This window comes from Stegastes partitus, unplaced genomic scaffold (genome assembly GCF_000690725.1).
Source record: "Stegastes partitus isolate 25-593 unplaced genomic scaffold, Stegastes_partitus-1.0.2 Scaffold567, whole genome shotgun sequence".
NCBI lineage: Eukaryota > Metazoa > Chordata > Actinopteri > Pomacentridae > Stegastes > Stegastes partitus.
In genome coordinates, this window is record NW_007578298.1 from 344,830 (window position 1) to 367,359 (window position 22,530).

The 22,530-nt window shown below is 39.1% G+C and overlaps 3 protein-coding genes across 6 annotated transcripts; 2 read left to right on the forward strand and 1 right to left on the reverse strand.

Annotated features, from left to right (window-relative positions):
* Positions 1 to 962: 962 nt before the first annotated feature.
* asl (argininosuccinate lyase) lies at positions 963 to 7,646 on the reverse strand. The gene is made up of 16 exons (XM_008288619.1): positions 7,537 to 7,646; positions 7,215 to 7,409; positions 6,659 to 6,742; positions 6,033 to 6,089; positions 5,815 to 5,912; positions 5,643 to 5,720; positions 5,477 to 5,554; positions 5,348 to 5,400; positions 5,162 to 5,224; positions 4,910 to 5,024; positions 3,810 to 3,894; positions 3,310 to 3,369; positions 3,134 to 3,217; positions 2,254 to 2,334; positions 1,563 to 1,669; positions 963 to 1,381 (listed from the first exon to the last, which is right to left on the reverse strand). The coding sequence occupies exons 1-16, from the start codon at positions 7,549 to 7,551 to the stop codon at positions 1,237 to 1,239; spliced, it is 1,398 nt and encodes a 465-aa protein (XP_008286841.1). The 5' UTR covers positions 7,552 to 7,646; the 3' UTR covers positions 963 to 1,236.
* crcp (calcitonin gene-related peptide-receptor component protein) lies at positions 3,418 to 20,295 on the forward strand. Of its 3 annotated transcripts, none has more exons than XM_008288615.1 (6): positions 3,418 to 3,422; positions 16,681 to 16,717; positions 16,828 to 16,926; positions 17,045 to 17,139; positions 17,480 to 17,537; positions 18,863 to 20,295. In XM_008288615.1, exons 2-6 carry the CDS (start codon positions 16,700 to 16,702, stop codon positions 19,007 to 19,009), a joined length of 417 nt encoding a protein of 138 aa, XP_008286837.1. In that variant the 5' UTR covers positions 3,418 to 3,422; positions 16,681 to 16,699; the 3' UTR covers positions 19,010 to 20,295. The 3 variants fall into 3 exon arrangements, with proteins under 3 accessions (XP_008286837.1, XP_008286835.1, XP_008286836.1); XM_008288613.1 differs by lacking the exon at positions 3,418 to 3,422 and adding an exon at positions 4,463 to 4,664; XM_008288614.1 differs by lacking the exon at positions 3,418 to 3,422 and adding an exon at positions 14,230 to 14,260.
* Positions 8,406 to 12,398, forward strand: LOC103362300 (protein FAM111A-like). 2 transcript variants are annotated; one of them, XM_008288617.1, is made up of 4 exons: positions 8,406 to 8,698; positions 9,848 to 9,943; positions 10,132 to 10,194; positions 10,463 to 12,398. In XM_008288617.1, exons 2-4 carry the CDS (start codon positions 9,908 to 9,910, stop codon positions 12,305 to 12,307), a joined length of 1,944 nt encoding a protein of 647 aa, XP_008286839.1. In that variant the 5' UTR covers positions 8,406 to 8,698; positions 9,848 to 9,907; the 3' UTR covers positions 12,308 to 12,398. The 2 variants fall into 2 exon arrangements, with proteins under 2 accessions (XP_008286839.1, XP_008286840.1); XM_008288618.1 differs by having other exon boundaries at positions 9,853 to 9,943.
* Positions 20,296 to 22,530: the final 2,235 nt, after the last annotated feature.

The window sequence follows — 22,530 nt, forward strand, 5'->3', positions numbered from 1 at the left end:
AATCAGCTTTTCTTAGATGTGTTTTCCATAAGACACGTGTGATGAATAAAAACGTAGTTTTAGGAGTTTAGAATTCTTTTTTTCGTTCTTCTTTTACAAGCTGGAGATTCTACTTCTTCATCTTTATTTGATATGCACATTGTTCTCTGTGTTGATCAGATGACTAAGTTAAGTTTCGGGTAACTAAGACATATCCTAAATGTTCTGTACATTTGTTTATTTGTGGGAAACCCAAATGGACTCAAAATACATGTAACACAACCTAACAGCTTTTCTCTTTTCATACAAATGCTATGATCTTTTTTACTGCTTAATGCATTGCTTTGTTATAATCTACATTTATGAAATCAAAACTGGGGAGAAACGTGGCACCACATTTATTATAACAAGCAATAAATAGATCGTACAAGCCAGCGGCTTTATCTGAACCCTTGTAAGATGAATAAACATATTATAAATTAGGCCCTGCAATAGACTAGCGACCTGTCCAGGGTGTCCCCTGCCTTCACCCTAAGTCAGCTGGGATAGGCTCCCCCGCGACCCCAGTGAGGATTAAACGGTGTATAGATAACGGATGGATTTTAAATTAGGAATGCTCTAATTTTGCTTTTTATGGATCAAACTAGTATAATATGAAACTGAACAATGATTTTTGTTTTCCCTTTTTTATATAAAGTTTGTGTATAAACACCTATAAAAACGTTGCACATTTGCCTACAACTTGCACCTAAATGTTACCCATAGAAATAAATTTGCCTTGGCTAACCTTCACTGTTCCTGCTCCCAATACACGTGTGCCTTTTGTGTGGACAGACAGCTTCTATACCACATGTATTTTACTGCTCAATCTGCAACTGTGGGCAGATAAGGTACCGTTAAACAATTCTCCTGACTTTGAAAACACATCTGTTTTTGTTTCCATTGTAGCACTGGTTCCGTTGTGGCAGAAATCAGTCAGATCAGGCTCTAATAACACCGTTTATTATTCTGGCAGCCATTTTACAATGGTCAGGTCTTTTGTAACAGATTCCTACATGATCAACAGAAACATGTCAAGGTTTCACACCAGCAGCTGGCATGTCATACTTATTTAAAGAGAAGACAGCACAATGTTTGAAAGGCAATGTGGTTTTCAAGTTTTACGTATTTCCCTTTGACCTCAGCTGGACAGTTCAAACTAATCTAAACTGTGGCAGTAAACCTGATTCAGGATCTTTGGGTAAAATTGGGTGGAGGTCACTGTGCCTGTTTCTTCAGCCAGGTCCTCAGGTGTTCCACCTGTGCAGCAACGCTACTCTTGGCTGTGCCACCGGAGGCGCTATACTGCTCCACACTGCTCCTGTAGTCCCACACTGAGGATATGTCGTTCCCAAACAGAGGGCTAAAATCACAGACCAGACACAGAGAAAGAGGAAGGAAGAGAGAATTGACCATCATCAAATCATGAGATAAAATGGCTGGAAAGGGACGAATATTAATCCTCCAAAAATAAACAGCAGTTAGTTACAAGGTTTTAGGCTTTAAGGTTGTGAGTGTGTGTGTGAGAATGAGAAGACAGATACCTAACAGCAGTCAGGTCTTCCACAGTGAGTTGATTCAGGGCGATGTTTTTGGATTCAGCTGCAAACACAGCTTTGCCAGAAAGACCATGGGCCTCTCTGAATGGTACCTGCAACACAGAATCACGCAAAGCTGCACTGTAAAACACTTAAAACATACTAATATTTTCACTTTTGTCCTGATATCAGCCATGCACTCTGTAAATCTTTTCTTCACCCATCATTTTTTTTCCCTCTGTGGCATGAAGGGTAGAGACATAAGAAGTCAGAAACAATAAAGTTTTCTACTCTGTGTTTTTTAATCAATACTGCAGTATCTGCTTCTTTTTCTTCTGCACAATTCACATCTGACATGTCTCTCCACCAAAAAGCTCCAAAAATTAAATATTACAAGTGACAGAAATTACACTCTATATGTGAACAGGAACAATAAATAAATACATATCAAATTAAAAACTGCCGTAATAGGTAAATAAAAATATGTAAACTGCCACACTGGATTACGAGTTACCTGCTGTACATATGAGATGCCGAGACTAATAAATCTGTCAAGATAAGTCTCTTAAGTTTTCATACTGTACGACTCTATTTCTGGAAACTGATTTCTTTTGAACTGAATTTTTTTTGTTTTGTTAAGGCATCCTAAAAAAATCTGCACCTAGATGATGATATATCTACATTTTGCACCACTCACCCCTTTCCTCACAAGGAAGTAGGCCAGATCAGTAGCCAACATGTCAGGACTGAGAGCAGCTTCCATCACACTCTGGTTGATCTGAAACACAGGAGAGTCAAAGAAAACAAGCCCTGAAGGTTAACAATGGATTTTTCTCCCTCAATGTAAAAAATAACGCAAAAAATAAAATAAAAAAACAGAAACACAGCATGTCATGTTTTCTCATCTTTCTTCTAAAACCTTATTATCAGAACCTGCAACTTCCACTTTTCACTAAAATGTAGCCTCAACTCAGAAACCTATCTGTTAGCAATTTCTGCACTTCTGTATCTCGCTAAAGCAACAGTGTGGCAAGTTTTCCAAATGTTTGAACAGCAGGATCGGAAAATAGTTTGTCATGTGCTTGACATGAATAGTTGCTGTTAATAGAACACAGATGTATACTGTAGTTAACTTTAACAGAGGGAACACGTGTGGGAAAGTTCTGGGGAAAACTATCATGAATCTACATATTCTTTCAAACATGACGTCAAATTACATCAAATCAAGTTTATTGTCATTTTGCTGTACTTTCACAGTAGTACAGGCAAGATGACAGAGCGTTTCTTCAGGATCATTCAACCAGCAAGTTTTGCAGAATGCACATCTGGGATAAGACACTAAACGTTCGCTGTTGCTGTTTCCTGAAGGGGCCGCTGCGTCCATGTGCGCCACCATTCATATGACATGACATAGTTTCTACATTATGTGCGCTCTGAAAGCAAAACAAGTTCCAAATTTACGTGTTTTTTTTTACAGAGTCAAGGTCTTTAAGAAAAACCAAGCAATACTTAATATACATTGTCTACAGTTTACAATTTATTCCACAAATTTGAGAGCAGTGAACTTGACCTCTCACCTTCAGAGTTGACATGACACCAGTTGTCACCTGCAGCACCGCCTGAACAGTATCATAGCAGTCAAACATGGCCTCCTTATCCTCCTAAAGAGGGATGACCGGGATGGAGAGAGCAGGAAATTAGAAATAACTAGAAAAGTACTTCCCATAAAGTCCACAAAGAAACACTTTCATACTTGCAGGTCCTTGTTGTAGGTGCTGGGCAGGCCTTTCAGTGTCATCATGAACCCTGCGCTCTGAAATACAGACGTAATTAAGTAATAAGTGTGTTTGATGAGAAAACTGAAGTGTGTCAAAGGGCAACGAGCTGAAGTGAATGTGCTGCTCTGCTCTTGAAAGGTCAAATGGTTTATCCATAAAGCTCTGCCTAGTAAAGCCTTTAGTGAACTGGTTTGCTCTTGAATAATACCTTTTCTTCCCTCTGTCATTTATACTGACTTTGATTCTATAATTTTGTAGGAAAACTAGTGGCAGCTTTAGGGCACAAGAGGGTGCTAGTGTTGCAGAGAAATGCTTCTGACGAGGAAAGTCTGTAATAAGTAAAAGATAAAAATAAAAAATTGGCAAAGAAGCAACTTTGTTCCAACAGGAAGCAACAGGATTTGGTCTGCACTTGCACTAAACATTAAAGAGGTCCATTTAGTGAAGAGATTAACAAAAGAGTTGGAGATCTTACTCTGCCAAAGACACGGCCTGCTTTACTCCTGATCAGCTCCAGACTGTCAGCATTCTTCTTCTGGGGCATCAGACTGCTGCCAGTGCTATAAACAAGTATAGATGAGAAGGACAGAGGCACATAAAATATACAGCAGTTCACAGCAGCAACATCAGAGCTAATGCTGAAAAAAGAACTTACACCTTGAATGGTCAAGACTTGTATTTTCATTTCACTTTGATAGTATGCAATGTGTAGCATGAGTTCTTTAGAGCAGCCCTTACAGTTGTAGGAGCTGTGCTGTCGATGTTGAATGGTAAAATGACCAGATGTACAATTTTATCATCATTTATAGAGTCCATACTGCTTTATTGCTAGTATCCTGTTTACAGACATGTGGAACAAAACGTCAAAGCAAAGGACCGTATTATATGTAAAGATCCATCAACAATCAAGTCCTTAAACAAGCACTCAGGCCTTATTTTTTAGTTGAAGGTAAAACATGTGAGACTCTACATGTGTCAGGTCAGTATCCATTATGGTATCCCCAGATATATTACATATCAGTTACTTAAATTATTCATTCAATGATGAGACAAACATTACAACCACCTGCCAAATACACTGCCGGTACTTTGTGTTCTGCTAAACCAGCTAACTGACACTACAGGATCTTTGAACGTGTCTTGTCCTGGTTGGACTCGCCACACATTGGACTTCTTCCAGGACACCCCCTAGCACCCCATCGCCGGTTCATGGTTTGTCCCTCCTCTCACAACTATCAGTCTACTCACCACTGCTGTGCATGGCTAGTCCTTACCAACCACCAACTTGCCATTTCAGAGATGCTCCAACAAAGCCATCAAGCTGTAATAAGTAAGTCCTTGTCAAAGTTGCTCAGTTCTTCTTGCTTCTTCTGCATCCAACATGGTGACTGTTTGCTTAATATCTTTTAGACCTTCACATGTGGCCGTGTTACAAGATAACCAGTTTTATTTCCTGTATCTGTAAGTGGTCGTGTTTTGTCTTAACTTCATATAAATGAATTGATCCAGGGTTTGAAAGTCTTCACACTGTTAAGAAATATATTTTAAAACCACTTAATAAAAGCTCAATCTAACCTGTAGGCGTCTGAGAGTGTGACGAAGGAGAACTCTTTAGTGCTGTACAGCATCAGGTCCTCAGCCATCTTACTGAGATGGGTCAAACACAACGAAGCCCAGAACAAGAACTCCACTAAAGAAGAAACAACACAAATGTGAAAAGACTCAGAGAAACTTCGAGAGCAAAGAGAAGGTTATTTAATTGTAATCTATAGTCACTGGTTGGATCCGTGTATATCTAACAGTGGACTAACGTGCAGATTTACGTACCTACAAAGTCTCTTTGACCTGTGGCGTCCATGCTGTTTAGACTGATGCCATCAAACGCCAACTCTACAAATCCAGAGGAGGAGAAAGGATGTAGTTTTAGTTTTTGAAAATACATATTTCATAAAGAAAAAAGACAGAGGTGAAATGCAGCAATAAATAAAGTGCCAAAAAACTCTGTGGCCTGACCTTTCTGCAAGAGCTCCCTGTCAATGTCAAATGGTGTTCCAGCGATGGCTCCACTGAAAACAACAGGAATCATTATAAATACTCAATCATGTCTATGACTGAGAGTCATTCTCAGTGTTCACAGCGTACCTGCCGAGAGGTAAGACGTTAACTCTCCTCTTGATCTCCTGAAGTCGTTCCACATCTCGGCTAAGAGCAACAGCATGACTGGCAGCAGATGAGGCACAGCATTAACAACACAATGTCTGATATGAAAGGCAGGAAACATGCACAGTTTACATTTTACAGAGGTCACCTTAGAATCCAGTGGCTCCATCTGATTGGCTGAGCCCTCTGCATGTGGGTGTAGCCAGGAAAGAGGACGTCAATTTCTCTGAGTTGCAGAAAAGAAGTGACAGAAGGGCCAGTTTTAAAAAGCATGCTTACAGGAAGGAGACTTCTTTTAAGCCAGAGTTTGCTTGTCTTACGCTGCCGCCCGCTCAACCATGGTCGATATTAACTGCAGGGTGTTGTTTGTCAGGGTTATGATGGCATCTCGTAGCCACAGCCTCATGTCAGTCACCACCTGGTCAATGACAACACACACAGGACACAGTCTAATAACACTTTATCAACTATTTTTACTACTGAATAGCTCCAACTCCAAACATCAATTGAGTCAAACAGTTTAAAACTTCAGACAAACCTGGTCGTTTCTGCTCCTACCAGTGTGCAGCTTCCCTGCAGGCGCTCCAATCAGCTCCTGAGAAAACAGGTAGCAAAGCGACTGTGACATCTCTCATCACAGCCATCAGTAAGCTGCCAGAGCTGGAGGAGAACAGTGTTTTACAACCCATAACTGAAAGAATAAAACATTAACCTCATTTCTTGTAGATTTTTAACTTAAATGCTTCCTGTGATGTTGGCACACATCAGGATAGGACTGGTCTTATCCTACTTTTATCCTTCAAAGCTTCTGGACATAAATAGAAGTTTATATCACAGAGGAATAATCAGGCACACCAGTAGCATGTTTTAGTAGGATCAATTCAGTGTTGACTTTGGTCTTTTCAAGGGATTTATTGACCGTAAGAAAAATATAGAAGATCACCAGACTTATTCACGTATTGCCTTTTCTGATAGTAATACAGCACAATATTTAACTAGTTTAATGTTACTATATCAGATACAAAAAAGTAATCATAATCCAGAATAATAATATAATTTTACATAGCAGAACAGACACAAAACAGCACCTATGAGACCAACAGGTCATTCCTAACCTAATCAAATAGATTAAATACGGTTCTTATAAAGCACAAACAATCTCACCTTTAGTCTGCGCTCATTGGCAGTATGAATGTCTTCATCTCCAGGATTGATCACAAAAATCCCTTTAGACCACTCTTCATGAATCTGGTGGGGGAAGAACATGCGGTGTGTCACAAAGCTGGTTTAAATACTGCACATACAATGCAATGAAACCGTCTTTTGCACATTTTGCTTTGCTAGATATATTTCAGATGCATGAACCCGCAATTATTGACCTTTACATGAAAATATTCTGCATCATCTGTTTTGTCTGCCTTGTGTTGTTTACCTAATGTCACTTGCATTGACAAAGCAAAACATCAGGATGGAGAGGGCACCCTGAAAACAGAGGCTGTTTGGCAGCTGACACCTGTCACATGATGTTACTATTGTTCACCAAACACTCAGCAGAATACAGAGGAATCCTGCACCATGGCACATTTTCAGCTGTCATCTATTAACCAGCAGGCAGTGATACAAAAACCCCAATGTATGTAAGTGTAGGAACTAGTGTCAGCTTGGACCTCACTGATTGTGTACCCTGAACCTTATTGCAGTGCTATGTGTGTGACTTTACCTGATCCATCCCATTTAAGATCTGCTCCATCTCCTCCGTGCTGACCAGTTTTGCCTTTTCCAGAGCTTTAACATAAGCCTTGCTGCCACGTATGTCTGCATCCCACATCCTCTGGTCATACGCGATGGATGCATTGAACTTCTCCATGATAGGGTCAGTGTCTCCCACGAAACGACCTCCCCAAAGCTTGTTTCCCTGTTGGGGGAGCAAAACACAAGGAGAACCCAGTGTGACAGCTTGTTTTGTTAGCGCCCAGCTGGCAGCTAAAACAACAAGTGGGCGCCGGTGGTCGTAGCTTCTGCTGCTAAAACTTCAACCTTACCTCAGTGTTGGCCATTTTAATCGACGGCGGGTGTCTGTAGCAGTGTGCTCTGGTGGGATGTTGTGGCTGAGGGGACGGTCAGTGCTGAGACGTTGGCACGAAAACGAGGCAGTTTTTACTGAAGCAGTTACTGTCGCTTTAAAAACGTCAGCGGAGCTTCTTCTCTGCTGCTACGTAGCTGAGCGTCACCGTGTGGGAGGGCGCTGTTTGAGAAGGAAAGAGTGAAACCCTGCGGAAAAGCAATATAAATGCAATAGTCTCACGTATTCTTATCGAAGTCTCCCTATAAAATGTTGTCTGCTGTATTCATGGATTAGTGACTAGCCTAGGAATGCTAGTTGTTGGCCTAGTAATGACAGTTATTAATTAAGAGAAGCTAAAGACTAGCCTAGGGATGCTAGTTGTTGATCTACTAATGATAGTTGGTCTTTAGACAAGCTAACGAGTAGTTTAAGAGTGCTAGTTGTAAAGAAAATGTCTTTAAAGCACAGACATGAAGAAAAACTTGAAATTTATTTTAATGACAACGTGTTATTTTCAATGACAAATTTCGTTTTAAATGACAAATTCTTTTATTTCCAATGGCAATTGTTTTATTTCGATGACAAATTATTTATTTTTTCAATGAAAAATTTCATTTGCAGTGGCAAATTTTTTTTTTTTTTTTTTTTTTTTTTAAAGAAAACCCATGCTGTCTCTGTTTTAGCCCCATACCCTCCATGCCAAAAGAGACAGCAAGTTGTCATTGAAAACAGAACTTTGAAACATCATTAAAAAAAATAAAAATAAAAAAACTGTCTGGGAAAAAAAAAAAGTCTTTAAAAGCACAGACATGAAGAAAAACTTGGAAAATTTCTTTAATGACGACTTATTTTTTTCAGCGACAAATTCATTTCAGCGACAAACTTCATTTCAATGGCAAATTTAGTTTTTAATGACCAATTTCTTTTTTTTTTTTTTAATGAGCTATATCTATCCCGACCTGCAGGAGGCAGCAGTGCCGCAGCAGGTTTCCCGCCTGCTTCAAGTGCAGAAGAACAGGAAGAAGAATTTAAAGGAAATGGCGCTCACTTGCGGTACCACTACTTGGTAGACGTGCAGGCCATAATTCCTCTGGTACAACTTCGACAGTCGGTCGGTGGCTGTTTGATCACATTTTTCGGTAAGTTAAAAAACCTTAAGTAACATAATAAACTTTTCTGCGACGGAACAAACATCTAGCTCTCATTAGGGTGACCCAACGTTCTGTTGTGCCAGGACATGTCCTGGTTTCACGCCCACCCCCGTGTCTTTGGTTATAGAAAGTATTATCAAGGTTCTCACCACGCTATTTAAAAACAAAATACACTGTGTCTTGGCTTTGCAAATTTCTCTTAGATACTCATTTCTCTTTCGTTGTCCTCGCTGCTAACGAATAGCAGCGTTAGCAGCGAAGACGCCCACGAAAGCTGTCAAAAATGTCTGGTGAGAACCCTGTAATATAACAATTTTCTATTCATAAACTTTGAGCATCATTTGAGTTGCCGGGCCGAGTGTCCTGGTTTTCGGTAATCAAAATATGGTCACCCTAGCATAGTTTTTATAGCGATGACCGATACTTCAGGAAACTGTTACTTCCGCCATTATCCAGCAAAGAAGTATGAGAAATATTCCATCCATCCATTATCTATACACCGCTTAATCCTCACTAGGGTCGCGGGGGGCCTGGAGCCTGTCCCAGCCGACTTAGGGCGAAGGCAGGGGACACCCTGGACAGGTCGCCAGTTATGAGAAATATAGAATAGAAAATACAGAAACGTGATAAGAATCAGATTTTTTTTTCTCAGTCATTAGTCGACAAGTCAGTAAACACTGAGCAGTGTTGATTGGGGTAGATTTGACAGAAAAAAGAACAAACAAAAAAAATCTCTCACACTGTTAATGCACAAATGGTAAAAGGGGGTTTAATTTCCACCTGTCTAACCCATCTATATGTGAAATTATTCAGGCATGTTATAACTGTTTGCTATGGATATGTTGTGTTCTTCTTAGAGAGGTAATTTTAAAACCTTCATTGATCTATTGCCCTTTCAGAGTAATATTATTGCTGTATTATTATTATTGTTATTATTATTATTATTATGTGATTGCATTTTACACTGTCTTACTTATTTATGAAGGTGAGCAGCTGCTAGAGCAAGAACCTGATATGTGTTCCAGCAACTACAGACATAAACAAACATCTCAAAAAATTCAAACAAATGTATGTTGATGTGAATACACAAGATTTCCAGCAAAGAAATTAATTGTATTTATTTTCCTTTTCCCATAGGACAGATACAACACCAACTATTTTCCGTGTTGTTAAAATTAAGCTGGAAACAACAGCAACATGACAACTACAAATGATGAACCAGCTGAAAAAAGGGTACTGATTTCCTTCTATACACGCAATACAGTTTAATACAAGCTATTTAAGAATGAATTTATATACTTTCGCCATGACATTTTGATTTTGGCTGTTTCACCTTACCGTAAATGTTAGCATGTCTGTGGTCTGAAGCATGGATTCTGTAGTGAACTGCTATTATTAACTTTTCTCTCTGTTATGTCAAGAAAAAAACAGAAAGCGACAGTGGGGAAAGCAGTCCGCCTCCGAATGTACAACCTGTTGCACAGGTTTGTCATGTTTATTTTGTTTTTGTTGGCAAATGTAAATTATTGATTTAAAAAAAAACACATCTTTTCTGACATTTTTAAAGAACATCTGAGTCCCAGGTGCTGCTGTTTTTGATACATAGATAGACCCTAATGTATTGAGATCTCATAGTATAATCATATTTAGTATATGCTTAAGATGCTATGACAATGTTTAAATGAACCATTGCTTTAAAAACTGGTTTGCTGTAATTGAAATCAATGCGACCAAACTGTTTCTTGTCCACAGGAAGAGGAGCCACACCCAACTCATTCTTTCGAGTGGCGCTGTCATGGCAAGACATCCACTACGATCACCTGCAACAAAGCCGGAACTGTTGAGGACGTCCTGAAGAGAAGTTCACTGTTCAAACAGCTTGCAGCAAAGTACAAAGACAAGGAGCTTGTCATTCTAAAAGACTTTAAAGCTATCAGTTCACACTTTCCATGCAGTTTAATTAAAAATGAACGTCTGACTCTGAAGTATGTGAAAGCTGTCAACAAACCTGGAAAAGCGGTTAGTCAGTGTGTTTCTTCTCGCAAGAAAGGACCATCTAGCGAGCTTGTGATGTTTCATGTGTTGGCAAAGGGAGGTAAAAATGTAGTAAAAATCCTGAAAAATCCAGCACTAAAAACAAATATTCAGGAACTTACCGTTTATGCGTACAAAGGGGAGAAAGTGAAGCAAGCTCTAAAAAGAGATGGTCGTTTTCTCAGTACTATATTCGGAAAGAATTGTGCACTTTCTGAGAAAAGCACTGAAGTAAACACGGAGATGTCTAATCTGGTTGATGATCTTGATGGTAAAACTTACCAGATTATTCTGCTTGATAAGTCGAGTCCACCAGCGAGTCAGTCTAGCAGTCTTGATGATGCGTACATGACGCAAAGCGATTCTCAGGGAAATGGTCCTGATGAAAGCCAAGACTCCTCACAGCAGTCTACCACAACTGATTCAGAGAATAACAACCTACCAGAAAAGAAATCAAAGCTTCACGGTGTTAGGAAACCAGAAAATGTATTGCGTGAAATACCCTATTCAAAAAAGTTGCAGATTCAGTTAATTTCAAAGTTCAACAATTCGATGAACAGCATGAAAACTCAAGTTCCTAAACTTTCTCGCATCCAGAATCTGCTCCGTGTGGAGTACGGAAAGAATGCTGACACATGCAGAGAGGTGAAGACGATGAAGAAGCTGATGGAGCTTAGTGATTCTGTTTGTCAGGTGAGGATAAATCAGAGACCGGCTGGAAGTGGCTTTCTGCTGTTTGACAACTTTGTCCTCACAAATGCCCATGTTATTAAAGACATTTATAGTGACACTAGGAGGAAGCTTGACAAGCTTGTCACTGTCAATTTCTGCTATGAAAGTCTGGAACAGACAGAGGGACGGTCAGTCAAGGTGGAAGAGGTTGTTGGTATTGAGTACTGTCCTGATGTGTCACCATGTGACTGGGCTTTGTTAAGACTTGGTGCTAATGAGAATTTGCCCCGTGGTCTGTTACCACACTTTGGATTCCTTCCCAAAAGCGGTGCAATTTGTATTATTGGGCATCCAGATAGTGGTGTGAAACAAATAGATCCCTGTCTGATTGTTCCAACTGAGAACCGCATCCAGGTTGTGGAGAGGCATTATTGGGACAATCAAGAACACATTCAGTTGATAACTAAGCGTTTCTTTGAGGACGTAGCAAACTATGTTCAACAACATTCCCAGGTCCTGACTTATGAGACTGGTTTTTATGACGGCTCATCTGGCTCTCCTGTTTTTGATAAGCACTGTAATGTTGTTGCAATGCATTCTGGGGGATTCTCCTATGAGGGCACAAGTGGTAAAAACAGTGTTATCGAGTTTGGCCATCCTCTGTCTGGCATCATTGAACACATGATTCTCCAGATGGGGGAGAGAAGGAGGTTTAATGAGTTGAAGGGTTTTCTTGCTTGCAGATTTGCTCAACGCCAAGAAATTCTGATCAATGTCAAGAAGCTGGTTGAGAGCAGAAATCCTTCGGTGAACATAAATGACCAGAGTTTGAAGATGATGTTTGAACTCTTCTCTCAAGTAGAGGAGCCTGTCCCAATGGAGATTAACTGAGCGCACACATCATGACAAAGCTGACTGCAGACAAAGATAGAGTGAAAGCAATTTTAGCAGTGAATGACACGACTTCAACTTTTATATATCAGAACACTGAAGGAATGAAGGGGCTGCAGGGTGGCTTGTTGGTTAGCACCATTGCCTTGCAGCAAGAAGCAAGAAGGTTGCCGGTTCGCTTCCCGGTGGAGACACCCGGGATCATTCTGCATGGAGTTTGCATGTTCTCCCCGTGCAGCGTGGGTTCTCTCTGGGTTCTCCAGCTTCCTCCCACACAGCTCAAAAACATGTTGAGGTAAATTGGTGATTCTAAATTGTCTGTAGGTGTGAGTGTCAGTGTGCTTGGTTGTCTGTCTCTAAGTGTAGCGTTGTGGTAGACTGGTGACCTGTCCAGGGTGTCCCCTGCCTTCACCCTGAGTCAGCTGGGATAGACTCCAGCGACCCTAGTGAGGCTTAAGCGGTGTATAGATAATGGATGGATGGATGGATGGATGGATGAATGAAAGAATGAAGAGTTCATGATAAAGATCTGATACAAAATTTGGTGTAATCATTGTTTTAGGTGGCAAAATCTCTTTTTTGATCACCTTTTTGTCATTTGCTGACTTTTTTTGCATAGGTTTTTTTTTTTTTGTAATTTCCCCAGAATCTTTTGTCCCAACAGAGAGCACTGACTGTCTAGTTTAGTAAATGTGTTGTCAACCACATTTCTGGAATTTATATCAGAAATCTTCATAATAATTAAGGCAGGGATTTCAGCCTTTTCTGTTGTTTTTGTTGTTGTTGTTGTTGTTGTTGTTGTTGTTGTTGTTGTTGTTTGGTGGTGATTTAAAAAAATGAAAACAAATGTTTAAAATTGCATATAGTAATATTTTGTCATAGTGTGTATAATTTGCTGTTTACAAATGTTCGAATTAGAATTTCATAAGGATCTTACCTGGCTTAATTGGTATATGCTATACAAAAAACAAAAAAAGAAGAAAAGATCAGTTGTACAATATGATTAAATTAGATAAATGGTTTTCATACTTTGATTTAAGTTGTCTGCTTTTCATTGGTTCTGTTTTTTATTAAAGATGAGATGAGAAAGATTGAAGTCTGAGTTCAGATAACTGAGAATGTGTCACCTATAATGTAGATAACATACACTTTCTTGTCTTATTTGGTAATCATTATTGTGGGTGATAAGTAGATTTTACAGCAAAATTATTATTTTTTGTTTGTTTCGTTTGGTTTGGTTGTTTGTTTGTTTTTTTACTATCAGGCAGAAGCATCTTGGGGAGGAAAGTGTCATCTGATTCAGTATTTCATAGATTGGCCCTATCCTGTCACTGGTTCTTCATGATCCTGTTTCTGGTTGTGTTCTGGTTTGTGCTTTTCTGCAGTGAGAACATCAGGTTGAGATATTTTGACAGTCTGATGCGTAGTCTAATTTTTAAGTTGGATCCTGATTGGCTTCCTTGACGGTCCTGTTCTGTGTCATTGTAGTTCAAATTAAGAGATAAACAGCATTTCTAAGATGACAAAGAAGCCTGAACAGAAGAGGACAGCACAACCCAAACATACCAGTGGAGGGGGGCTCATTTAGTCATTTTAGAAAATAAAAGCATCAAGTTGAACACAAACAAACCTAAAATTATTTATCCCCCCCCCCAAAATAAATAAATAAATAAATAAAAAGTTGATCATTGCAACACTCAAACAGCCTGACAGTTGACGTTAGATTAATGCTTAGAATTTGATTCAGGGCAAATTGACTTCTTCGTTTTTCCTAAACTTTAGCCTTAAGATGAAAGTAGAGAGCTGCTGTGGTTTAGCTGACCAAACCAGCTGTTGTAGCTACTCTCAAGCTTATTCCTACCAGAAGTTGGTATCAGCGGAACATTTGCGCCGGTACACCGTTTCTACACGGACAGTTTTGCAACGGACCGAAGTGCCTGGCAAAATGGAAGTGTAAGATTTTTAAAATACGAAATTTTATTCCATTTTTTTCCCGCTAACTTGTAAATTGGTTGTTGTATGTTGTTTTTTGACACTTCAGACAAACGTTGTAGTTAAAATCGCGTTGTTGTCAGTTACAGGTTAATTTATTAGTCGACCCGTGTGAACGGAGTGAAATTACAACCGGGTTTAGGCACATTTTCTACTATATCTGGTCTAACAACACTAAATTGCAGTCTGTTTGAAAATAAATAAGACAATACAGACTCATGCTGAATGTGAATTAACCAGTTAAACCACTGAATGCGAGGATATGTTTGTTTAGTCGATGTTTTTCGTTTGTTTTTGACGCTGAGAAAAGCTGTCTATGACACTGAACCACTGTGTTTGCAGGTTTAATGTTATGATATCTAAATAATACCCTCAGTGTGCTTTTATTCTACTTCAAACGCAGCATTGTCAGCTGCAAACTGTCACTGCTGTGTTATAAAAAGTCCAAGAGTATTTTTACAATTAGTTGCTGTATCAATTCTTCATAGAAAATTTCTTGATTTTGATCATTTATAGTCAAAAAATGTTGGTACCCATTTTTCAACAATGTGGAGTTAGTTTATTTTATGTCTCTGTGCTATTAATAACGCTGACTTTTTTGACATGATAACATTTTTTAAATAATATAGGAAAAAAAATCATAAACAACATGAACTGTTGTGGGCTGGACAACACGATTAAAAAAATTGACATTGCGGTACTTCATTTTTCTGCAATACTGCAATATGAAACAATAGCATAAATTTCACCATATTACTTGAATGGATTTTTGGAGCTGATTAAAATAGTTAAACAAATTAGTTTTGTTGCCTCTTGTAGTGGCAACAATTGCAAGATGCTGCTGACAGAGTACCTGTTTTTGATACAAGTGGTTGTGTTTCTGTTAAATTATCCTTTTCAGTGTTTCTCTCCTGTTCCTCTCTCATTTTGCTGTGTGAATGTTGTGGCGCCTTTGGCTGCACGATGGCCCCGGGGTCACCTCACAGCTAGAAGATCCCCGGTTCACTTCCTGGTTAGGACGCCTGGGATCTCTCTGTGTGGAGTTTGCGTGGGTTCTCTCTGGGTTCTCCGGCTTCCTCCCACAAGGTCCAAAAACATGTTGAGGTTAATTGGTGATTCTAAATCGTCTGAAGGTGTGAATGTGAGTGTGCTTGGTTGTCTGTCTCTGAGTGGCCCTGCGATAGACTGGCGACCTGTCCAGGAGGCTCCCACGACCTTAGTGAGAATTAAGCGGTGTAAAGATAATGGATGGATAGATGTGGAGTCTCCATATCAACACACTCTGTCTTACAAATTAAGTTTAAAGAAAAACTCATTGTATCCAAGAACCTTAAAATCAGAGAATATTATGCTCTAGCAGACAGATTTCTCTTGCAGATTGGCCATAGAAATGTGACTGCTTTTCTTTTTGTATGATGCAACAAAAAAAGTTTGTGCACATTGCACTTCCTGCGATGTGACTATTGCACACACTGTTATGATGATAATGCTGAAACAATATATTGTTCAGCCCTGATGAAAATAATGATTAGTTGCAGCCCTTTGCATCATCATCCATCCATCCATCCATCCATTATCTATACACCGCTTAATCCTCACTAGGGTCGTGGGGGGGGCTGGAGCCTATCCCAGCTGACTTAGGGTGAAGGCAGGGGACACCCTGGACAGGTCACCAGTCTATCACAGGGCTACACTTAGACACAGACAACCAAGCACACTCACATTCACACCTACGGACAATTTAGAATCGCCAATTAACCTCAACATGTTTCTGGACTGTGGGAGGAAGCCGGAGAACCCGGAGAGAACCCACGCTGCACGGGAAGAACATGCAAACTCCACGCAGAAAGATCCTGGGTGTCCTCACCAGTACGTGAACCGGCAACCTTCTTGCTGCGAGGCAACGATGTTAACCACCGAGACACCTTGCAGCCCCCTTTGCATCAGTAAAACAATTCTATGTGATCTTCAAATGTACTTTGCAAAATAATTGGCACTGAAAATAAAAGGAAATAAAATATTGTGACAAGTAAATTTATAGTTAAATACATTTTCACTCTAGCCGTTATTTGTCTGTGCGTACTCAGCTACATAATACCTTGTTTGCAATTAAAATATCATACTGAACACTTATTATGTTTAATCAAAATAATTTAAGCTTATGGGTCCACAAGCCATCATTTAGAGCTTTTAGTCACATCTTTCATTCAGTAATTGGAGGCAGCTCAGGTGACACCTGAGCAAACCCTTCTGACTAAATGAAGATTGTGAGATAATACGTTAGTAAGATGGCCTTGGGCTGTAGATTATGATGTCACATTTACAGTACAAAGGTCAAAAATGAACTTCCATGTGTAAACATTGTTTCTTTTTCTTCTCAGGAAAAATGCTAATGCTGCTATGCTGAGCAACTATGAGGTACGATTATATGTTCTGTTTCACTGTTTTAGGTGGCATGTTTTTGCAGTTCAGCCAAGAGATTAGTTTGTCAGACAGATGACAGATTTGTTTATCTGTTTGTTTCTCAGGTGTTTAAACTCCTGACAGACCTGAAGGAACAGAGGAAGGACAGCGGGAAGAACAAACACAGCGCCGGACAGCAGAACCTCAACACCATCATGTATGAGGTCGGCACACTTCCTCTCCCTCTCTCTTTACTCATTTAACCCTCCTCCATGTGTCTATTGGGTCACATTTGCTCTCTTACAAAAGCATGTTCTGACTTTTTTTTGTATTTCCACACAGACGCTGAAATACCTGTCAAAGACGCCGTGCAGCAGACAGAGCCCTGAGATCGTCAAAGAGTTTCTCACCACCATGATGCCTCACAAACTCACAAAGTTAGTAAGCTCTGACAGGGACACAAATGCTATAACTCATGTTTCATTTGAGTGCTACAGACTGTCAAAGGTGTCCCCCAATTTTTTAAATGATAACTGTATGCAGTGTAGAGTCCTAAATTGATCTAGTCAAGTAAGTTTGCATTATATATAATATTGTAGGGTCTTAATCTTAATATTTATACTGATTAGGGACATTTATAGTGTCAGTTTTAATCTTCTATTGGAAAACCCTTTGGCTCCACTTCTGTTGTTTGAAGTGTACTGTATAAATAATGTAACTTGATTTGCATGCACTGCTCTGTACACCATATACACATTGATATCTTTCCTCCACTAGGGCAGAAAAACTGCAGCTGCTGAACCACCGGCCACAGACTGCAGTGGAAATGCAGCTAGTGAGTTTTTTTCATTACTGCCATTATTGCTTGTATTACATATTACCTTACCTGTCTGTATTTCTCATTTAATGAAAGTCCACATTTCCATGATTGTTCTTTATAATAAGATTCACTGAAAGAATACTCTGCTGGCGTTTTAACGTACTGTCAACAAATCCCACAAAGATTCCAAAACCAACAATGAACAGATCCTTCTAACATTCATTGACAGTGTGGGCACAGCCTGATATTTATTCTCTGTTACATAAACTTTCACCGTTGTCCAGACCAGATGATGCCCACCTTGTCCTGTGATGAATCTGTTTAGTCGCAGACCCAATGTCATTTCTGACAAACTAAATGTTGTCACACTGTTCCAAATTACCAGCTGTGTGGAGTCATTTTTGAAATGTACATGGCTCCATTGATTCCATTTAGTGAAATCAATGCACATCAGTGGCCCATTGGAAAGGTCAGAATCTGTCTTCCTGATGATTTCATAGAGATGCAACTCGTAGCTGAAAAGAACATGTACACCTTTTACATGAAAGTCATATAGCATTTGGTTGTTTATGGACATCCAGTCTATCACCAGAAACATCAGTAGATTGTTGTGGAAATGTGAAATTCAAATTCAAAAAATATTTTATCTCTAAAAAGTTATCTCAGTCATAAGGACCTTCTGTCATGTTACATAAATCCTAAATTTCCATTTTTTTTCCCTCACCTCTTGCTGTCATTTAAATCTCCCAACATACAGAGGGTTTTCTTGAAGAAAACAAATTCCAAGAAAATGTACAACAACTTATGAGTACAGACACATGGTTTGAATTGTTCTTTGCCACAGTATGATGTTATTGTGCTAAATGATGTGCTGATAAACTGAAGCCCAAAATGTATTCTTGATTTTGGAAACTTTGAGGTTCATTTAGTAGTTTTTCTGGTGCTTTGAATCACATAATCAAATGGTTTTCTTTAGCCTTTAGAGTTTTCATTTAAATGTAGATGTTGTTACTTACAGTTTTTCATTTTAACGACTTGTCCCAGTTGGGAAATTGAACATCCTTATTAAAAAAAAAAAAAACTGGCAAACTCCATCTGCTTATGAAAAGCATGTAATATGATCCAAAGCCTCAGTACAATGGACCTTGAGGTCGGGTTAAGTTATCTTATGTAGAGAACCAAAGTGCACAATACGTTATACAGTATAGGGCAAAGAAACACATCAGAAAAATTCAAGAAACAGAAAATAAAATCAGTTACGTTTTGGAGTCTCAAGTTCTGCACTGCTTTAAACAACAAACATCAGTAAATCTTGCCTCAATTTTCCTTTTTGTGTTTAGCTGGTAGAAGAGAGTGAAGAGCGGTTATCAGAGGAGCAGATTGAGGAGCTCATCCAGACAGTCGCAGACGTTCTGCCTGGTGACCCGGAGCAAGAAAACGCAGCTCCGGCAGAAGCAGAGATGGATGAAGGCGGTGAACAGTCGTGACACAGTGACAGGCCAGAACTGACCCATATGTGGAGAAAAAAACTGGACTTTTATCTGCACTGTTCTGACTCACTGTTTGAACTGAACAACATGCTCACAGACAGGATGCACAGTGGCCGAAATTCCCTTTGAGATACCTCCTTTAGTCGTTCACCTTAGATGACTCTTTAAATGAATAGAGGAAGAGAAGCAGAGTGTTTCTGATTTACATTTATGTCTGTACATATAGCTGCATTCACATCACATATTCACATACTCATAAGTTCAGGTTTTTGGACAGTGAATCACAGTTCTGCATCTGACTTGTGTAATTTGTATTATACTTGCGATAATGTTTATGCAGAGACAGTCACCCATTGAGCTGGTTTATTTTTTGGCTTCTGCATTAATATTAGTCATCAGGTTCTTCCACAGAGCATCAAAATAACATCTTTTACTGCCATATGACTTCCTAAACTGGGAAGTCAGTCATGCACTTAAACTTGAATGAACATACGGTCAGACAGTATTATTAATAAAGAGTTTGGACAGGAGGGATCAAGAGGTGGCTATTGACTCTTATTAAACAAAATAAAGCATAAAAGCTGAACTGCAAGAAAGTTAATGACAAAACATCTGCTGTCAGAACGAGCTGCAGAGCTTTACTTGAACTGTTCATGTGCTTAAAGAAATATAAAACAGGACTATGCACCTTGTATGTACAACAGATTGTGAAGGACTGATGGAGAATTACATCTACAATCTGAAACTCATGCATGTTTTCTCTGCATCTTCTAGTTGCTCAGTGAATGCAGCACTAAGGTAGAAAGGAACCCGTGGTATGCCAAAAACACAGCATTCTTTTGTTCTTTCTGTTTGCTGACGCTTTTTAAAAAAAAATTTGAGTCCACAGTCAGAATCATTAGGGGTATTATTAGTTAAATATCCTTATGTATTGGTATTATAGTCATTACTGCAGGACAAATCACTTTACAGATGTGTTTCTGTAAGAATTACACATGAAACAACCTGCAGCCTTTACACACACAAACACTTCAACTGCACACTCTAGAGCATTTTGTGTTTTTGCGGTTGTTGTGTTGAAGCAGAGGAAGGATGTGCCGGTTAGACTCATGCACCTTTCTTTTTTTGACATCCTGTTGGTTTATCACTTCAGTTTCCTGTACTTACAAGTGAACACAAGAGGAAAACACACTGGATAACTAATAAATGTCCAACCTGAAATAAAAGAGAGCTGCTGAATTACCTGCATAATAAACATCCAGATAAGGTTGTCATCCTTTCTATAGTGAACCAGTGACTCTGATTTTGTGTGGGGGAAATATAGAGCTAAAACAGAGACCGTAAAGGTTGTCAGTGAAAACAGTACTTTGAAACATCGTTTTTTTAAAAAACAACTATTTTTTTAACAACAGATTTTATTTTTGATGACAAATTCATTTTTTCGAATGACAACTTATACTGTCTCTGTTTTAGCTCTATATTTTTGTTTTTGTGCTTGTGGTGTTGAAGCAGAGGTAGGATGTGCCGGTTAGACTCATGCACCTTTCTTTTTTGACATCCTGTTGGTTTATTACATCAGTTTCCTGTACTTACAAGTGAACACTAGAGGGAAACATACTGGACAAATAGTAAATGTACAACTTGAAATAAAAGAGAGCTGCTGAATTACCTGAATAATAAACATCCACATAAGATTGTCAACCTTTCTATTTTGTGTGGGGGAAATATGGAGCTAAAACAGAGACCGTATAGGTTGTCATTGAAAAAAAAGAAGTTGTCATTATCGTCATCACAAATTTTATTTTCAATGACAATTTTTTTTTTCAAATTTTATTTTCAATAACAACCTATGTTGTCTCTGTTTTAACTCCATCCATCCATTATCTATACACCACTTAATCCCCACTAGGGTCACTGGAGCCTATCCCAGCTTACTTACGGTGAACGCACGGGACATCCTGGACAGGTCACCAGTCTATCGCAGGGCTACACTTACAGACAAGCACACTCACATTCACACCTACGGACAATTTAGAAACACCAATGAACCTCAACATGTTTTTGGACCTTGTCGGAGGAAGCCGGAAGTCCAGATCAGACTGAGTGAGACATTTTAGATGCATCTTTGTGTTATAGTAATGTGATAAGCATCCCATCAGTGCTCATTTAACATCAAGGTTCAAAGCCAGGGCCCTACTGAGAAGAGAGACAGGTGAAACATCTCTGCCTGCATGTACAAGCTCATGTGGCTGGTTGTGAATTACACTGAAGCCCAGAGAGCCCACAGTAGTCTCAATGCGGCTCTGAATTGTTGGAGTGTCTGTCAAGATTTAGTTTTGTGCTTAAATGTTGCAAAATCCTTGATTGCCTCAAAGCAGACATGAAGGAAGATGGTGTAGCAGCACTGAGAAACTGACTTTTTCAGACTTAATCATAGCGCGATCGCACACAGCAACAGAGATCGACGTAGGGTCCATTCACTCTGTCTTTTTAATAGCATAGACAACTTGACATTAATCTTGCTTAGCTGATTTATTATTAACAATAATATAAATAATTGACTTTGTGGATAACATTGATGTGACTGAGTCAACATATGGGAAAAGCCACTTCAAATCTTCCTAAAAATGAATTAATAACTTATGAAATACTCATTCAACATAACACATGTCTGCAGATCTCAGGGGGACACAAAGGATACATCACCCTCATGAAAGCCCAGCATTGTGTGTAAATTAACTACAATTAGTTAATTTATCATTGACTGGGTGCACATGTGCATTAAAATACTCCTCAAACAAAAGACATAAAATGACGAGAGTAAATTATGCCTATATGTTTGTCATCTTAGCAGGAGTAATATTGCATGACAGAAAAGTTGATCTACAGGAACATTATGATTTGAAAGAAATACAGAATGCCTTGGAGACTTACTGCATCATATTCCATATATTTTGAATTGTCATCTGGTGCCTGAATTTTATCTTTGCCTTTCAAGGTCAAGGTAATCTTTATTATCCCTGAGGGGCAATTTGTCTTAAAGTCAGCAGCACACCACAGTGGTACACAATTACACCACACTCTAAAACCACGCAACAGACAGTAAAATAGATTAAAAAAATAAAATCATCATCAGTCAAAGACAAGAACCTACGATGATAAAATGCATTTAAATAAAATAGATGAAAATAAGTAAAATCAAATCACATAGTGCTAAAAAAGACAGTGGCAGCAGAGACAAGCGACTGTTTTAGTCCGTTGGCCATGCACCTACACAGATTGTATCTGCAAACGGAAGGGAACAACTAAAACTCAACAAACAGTGGACGACTGCTGCCAGCGAGGACTCACTGGGCCTGTTTTATGGCTCTATCGCTGTGAAGTATTGAGAGATTTCTCAGATCACTCACTTTTATAATTCCCTCCAGCCTGTGCTTGTTCTTCAGCGAAAGTAACCCAAACCAGCAGATAAAAGAGTAAGTTTAAAACAGATTCAATAAAACAAGGATAAAAAATAA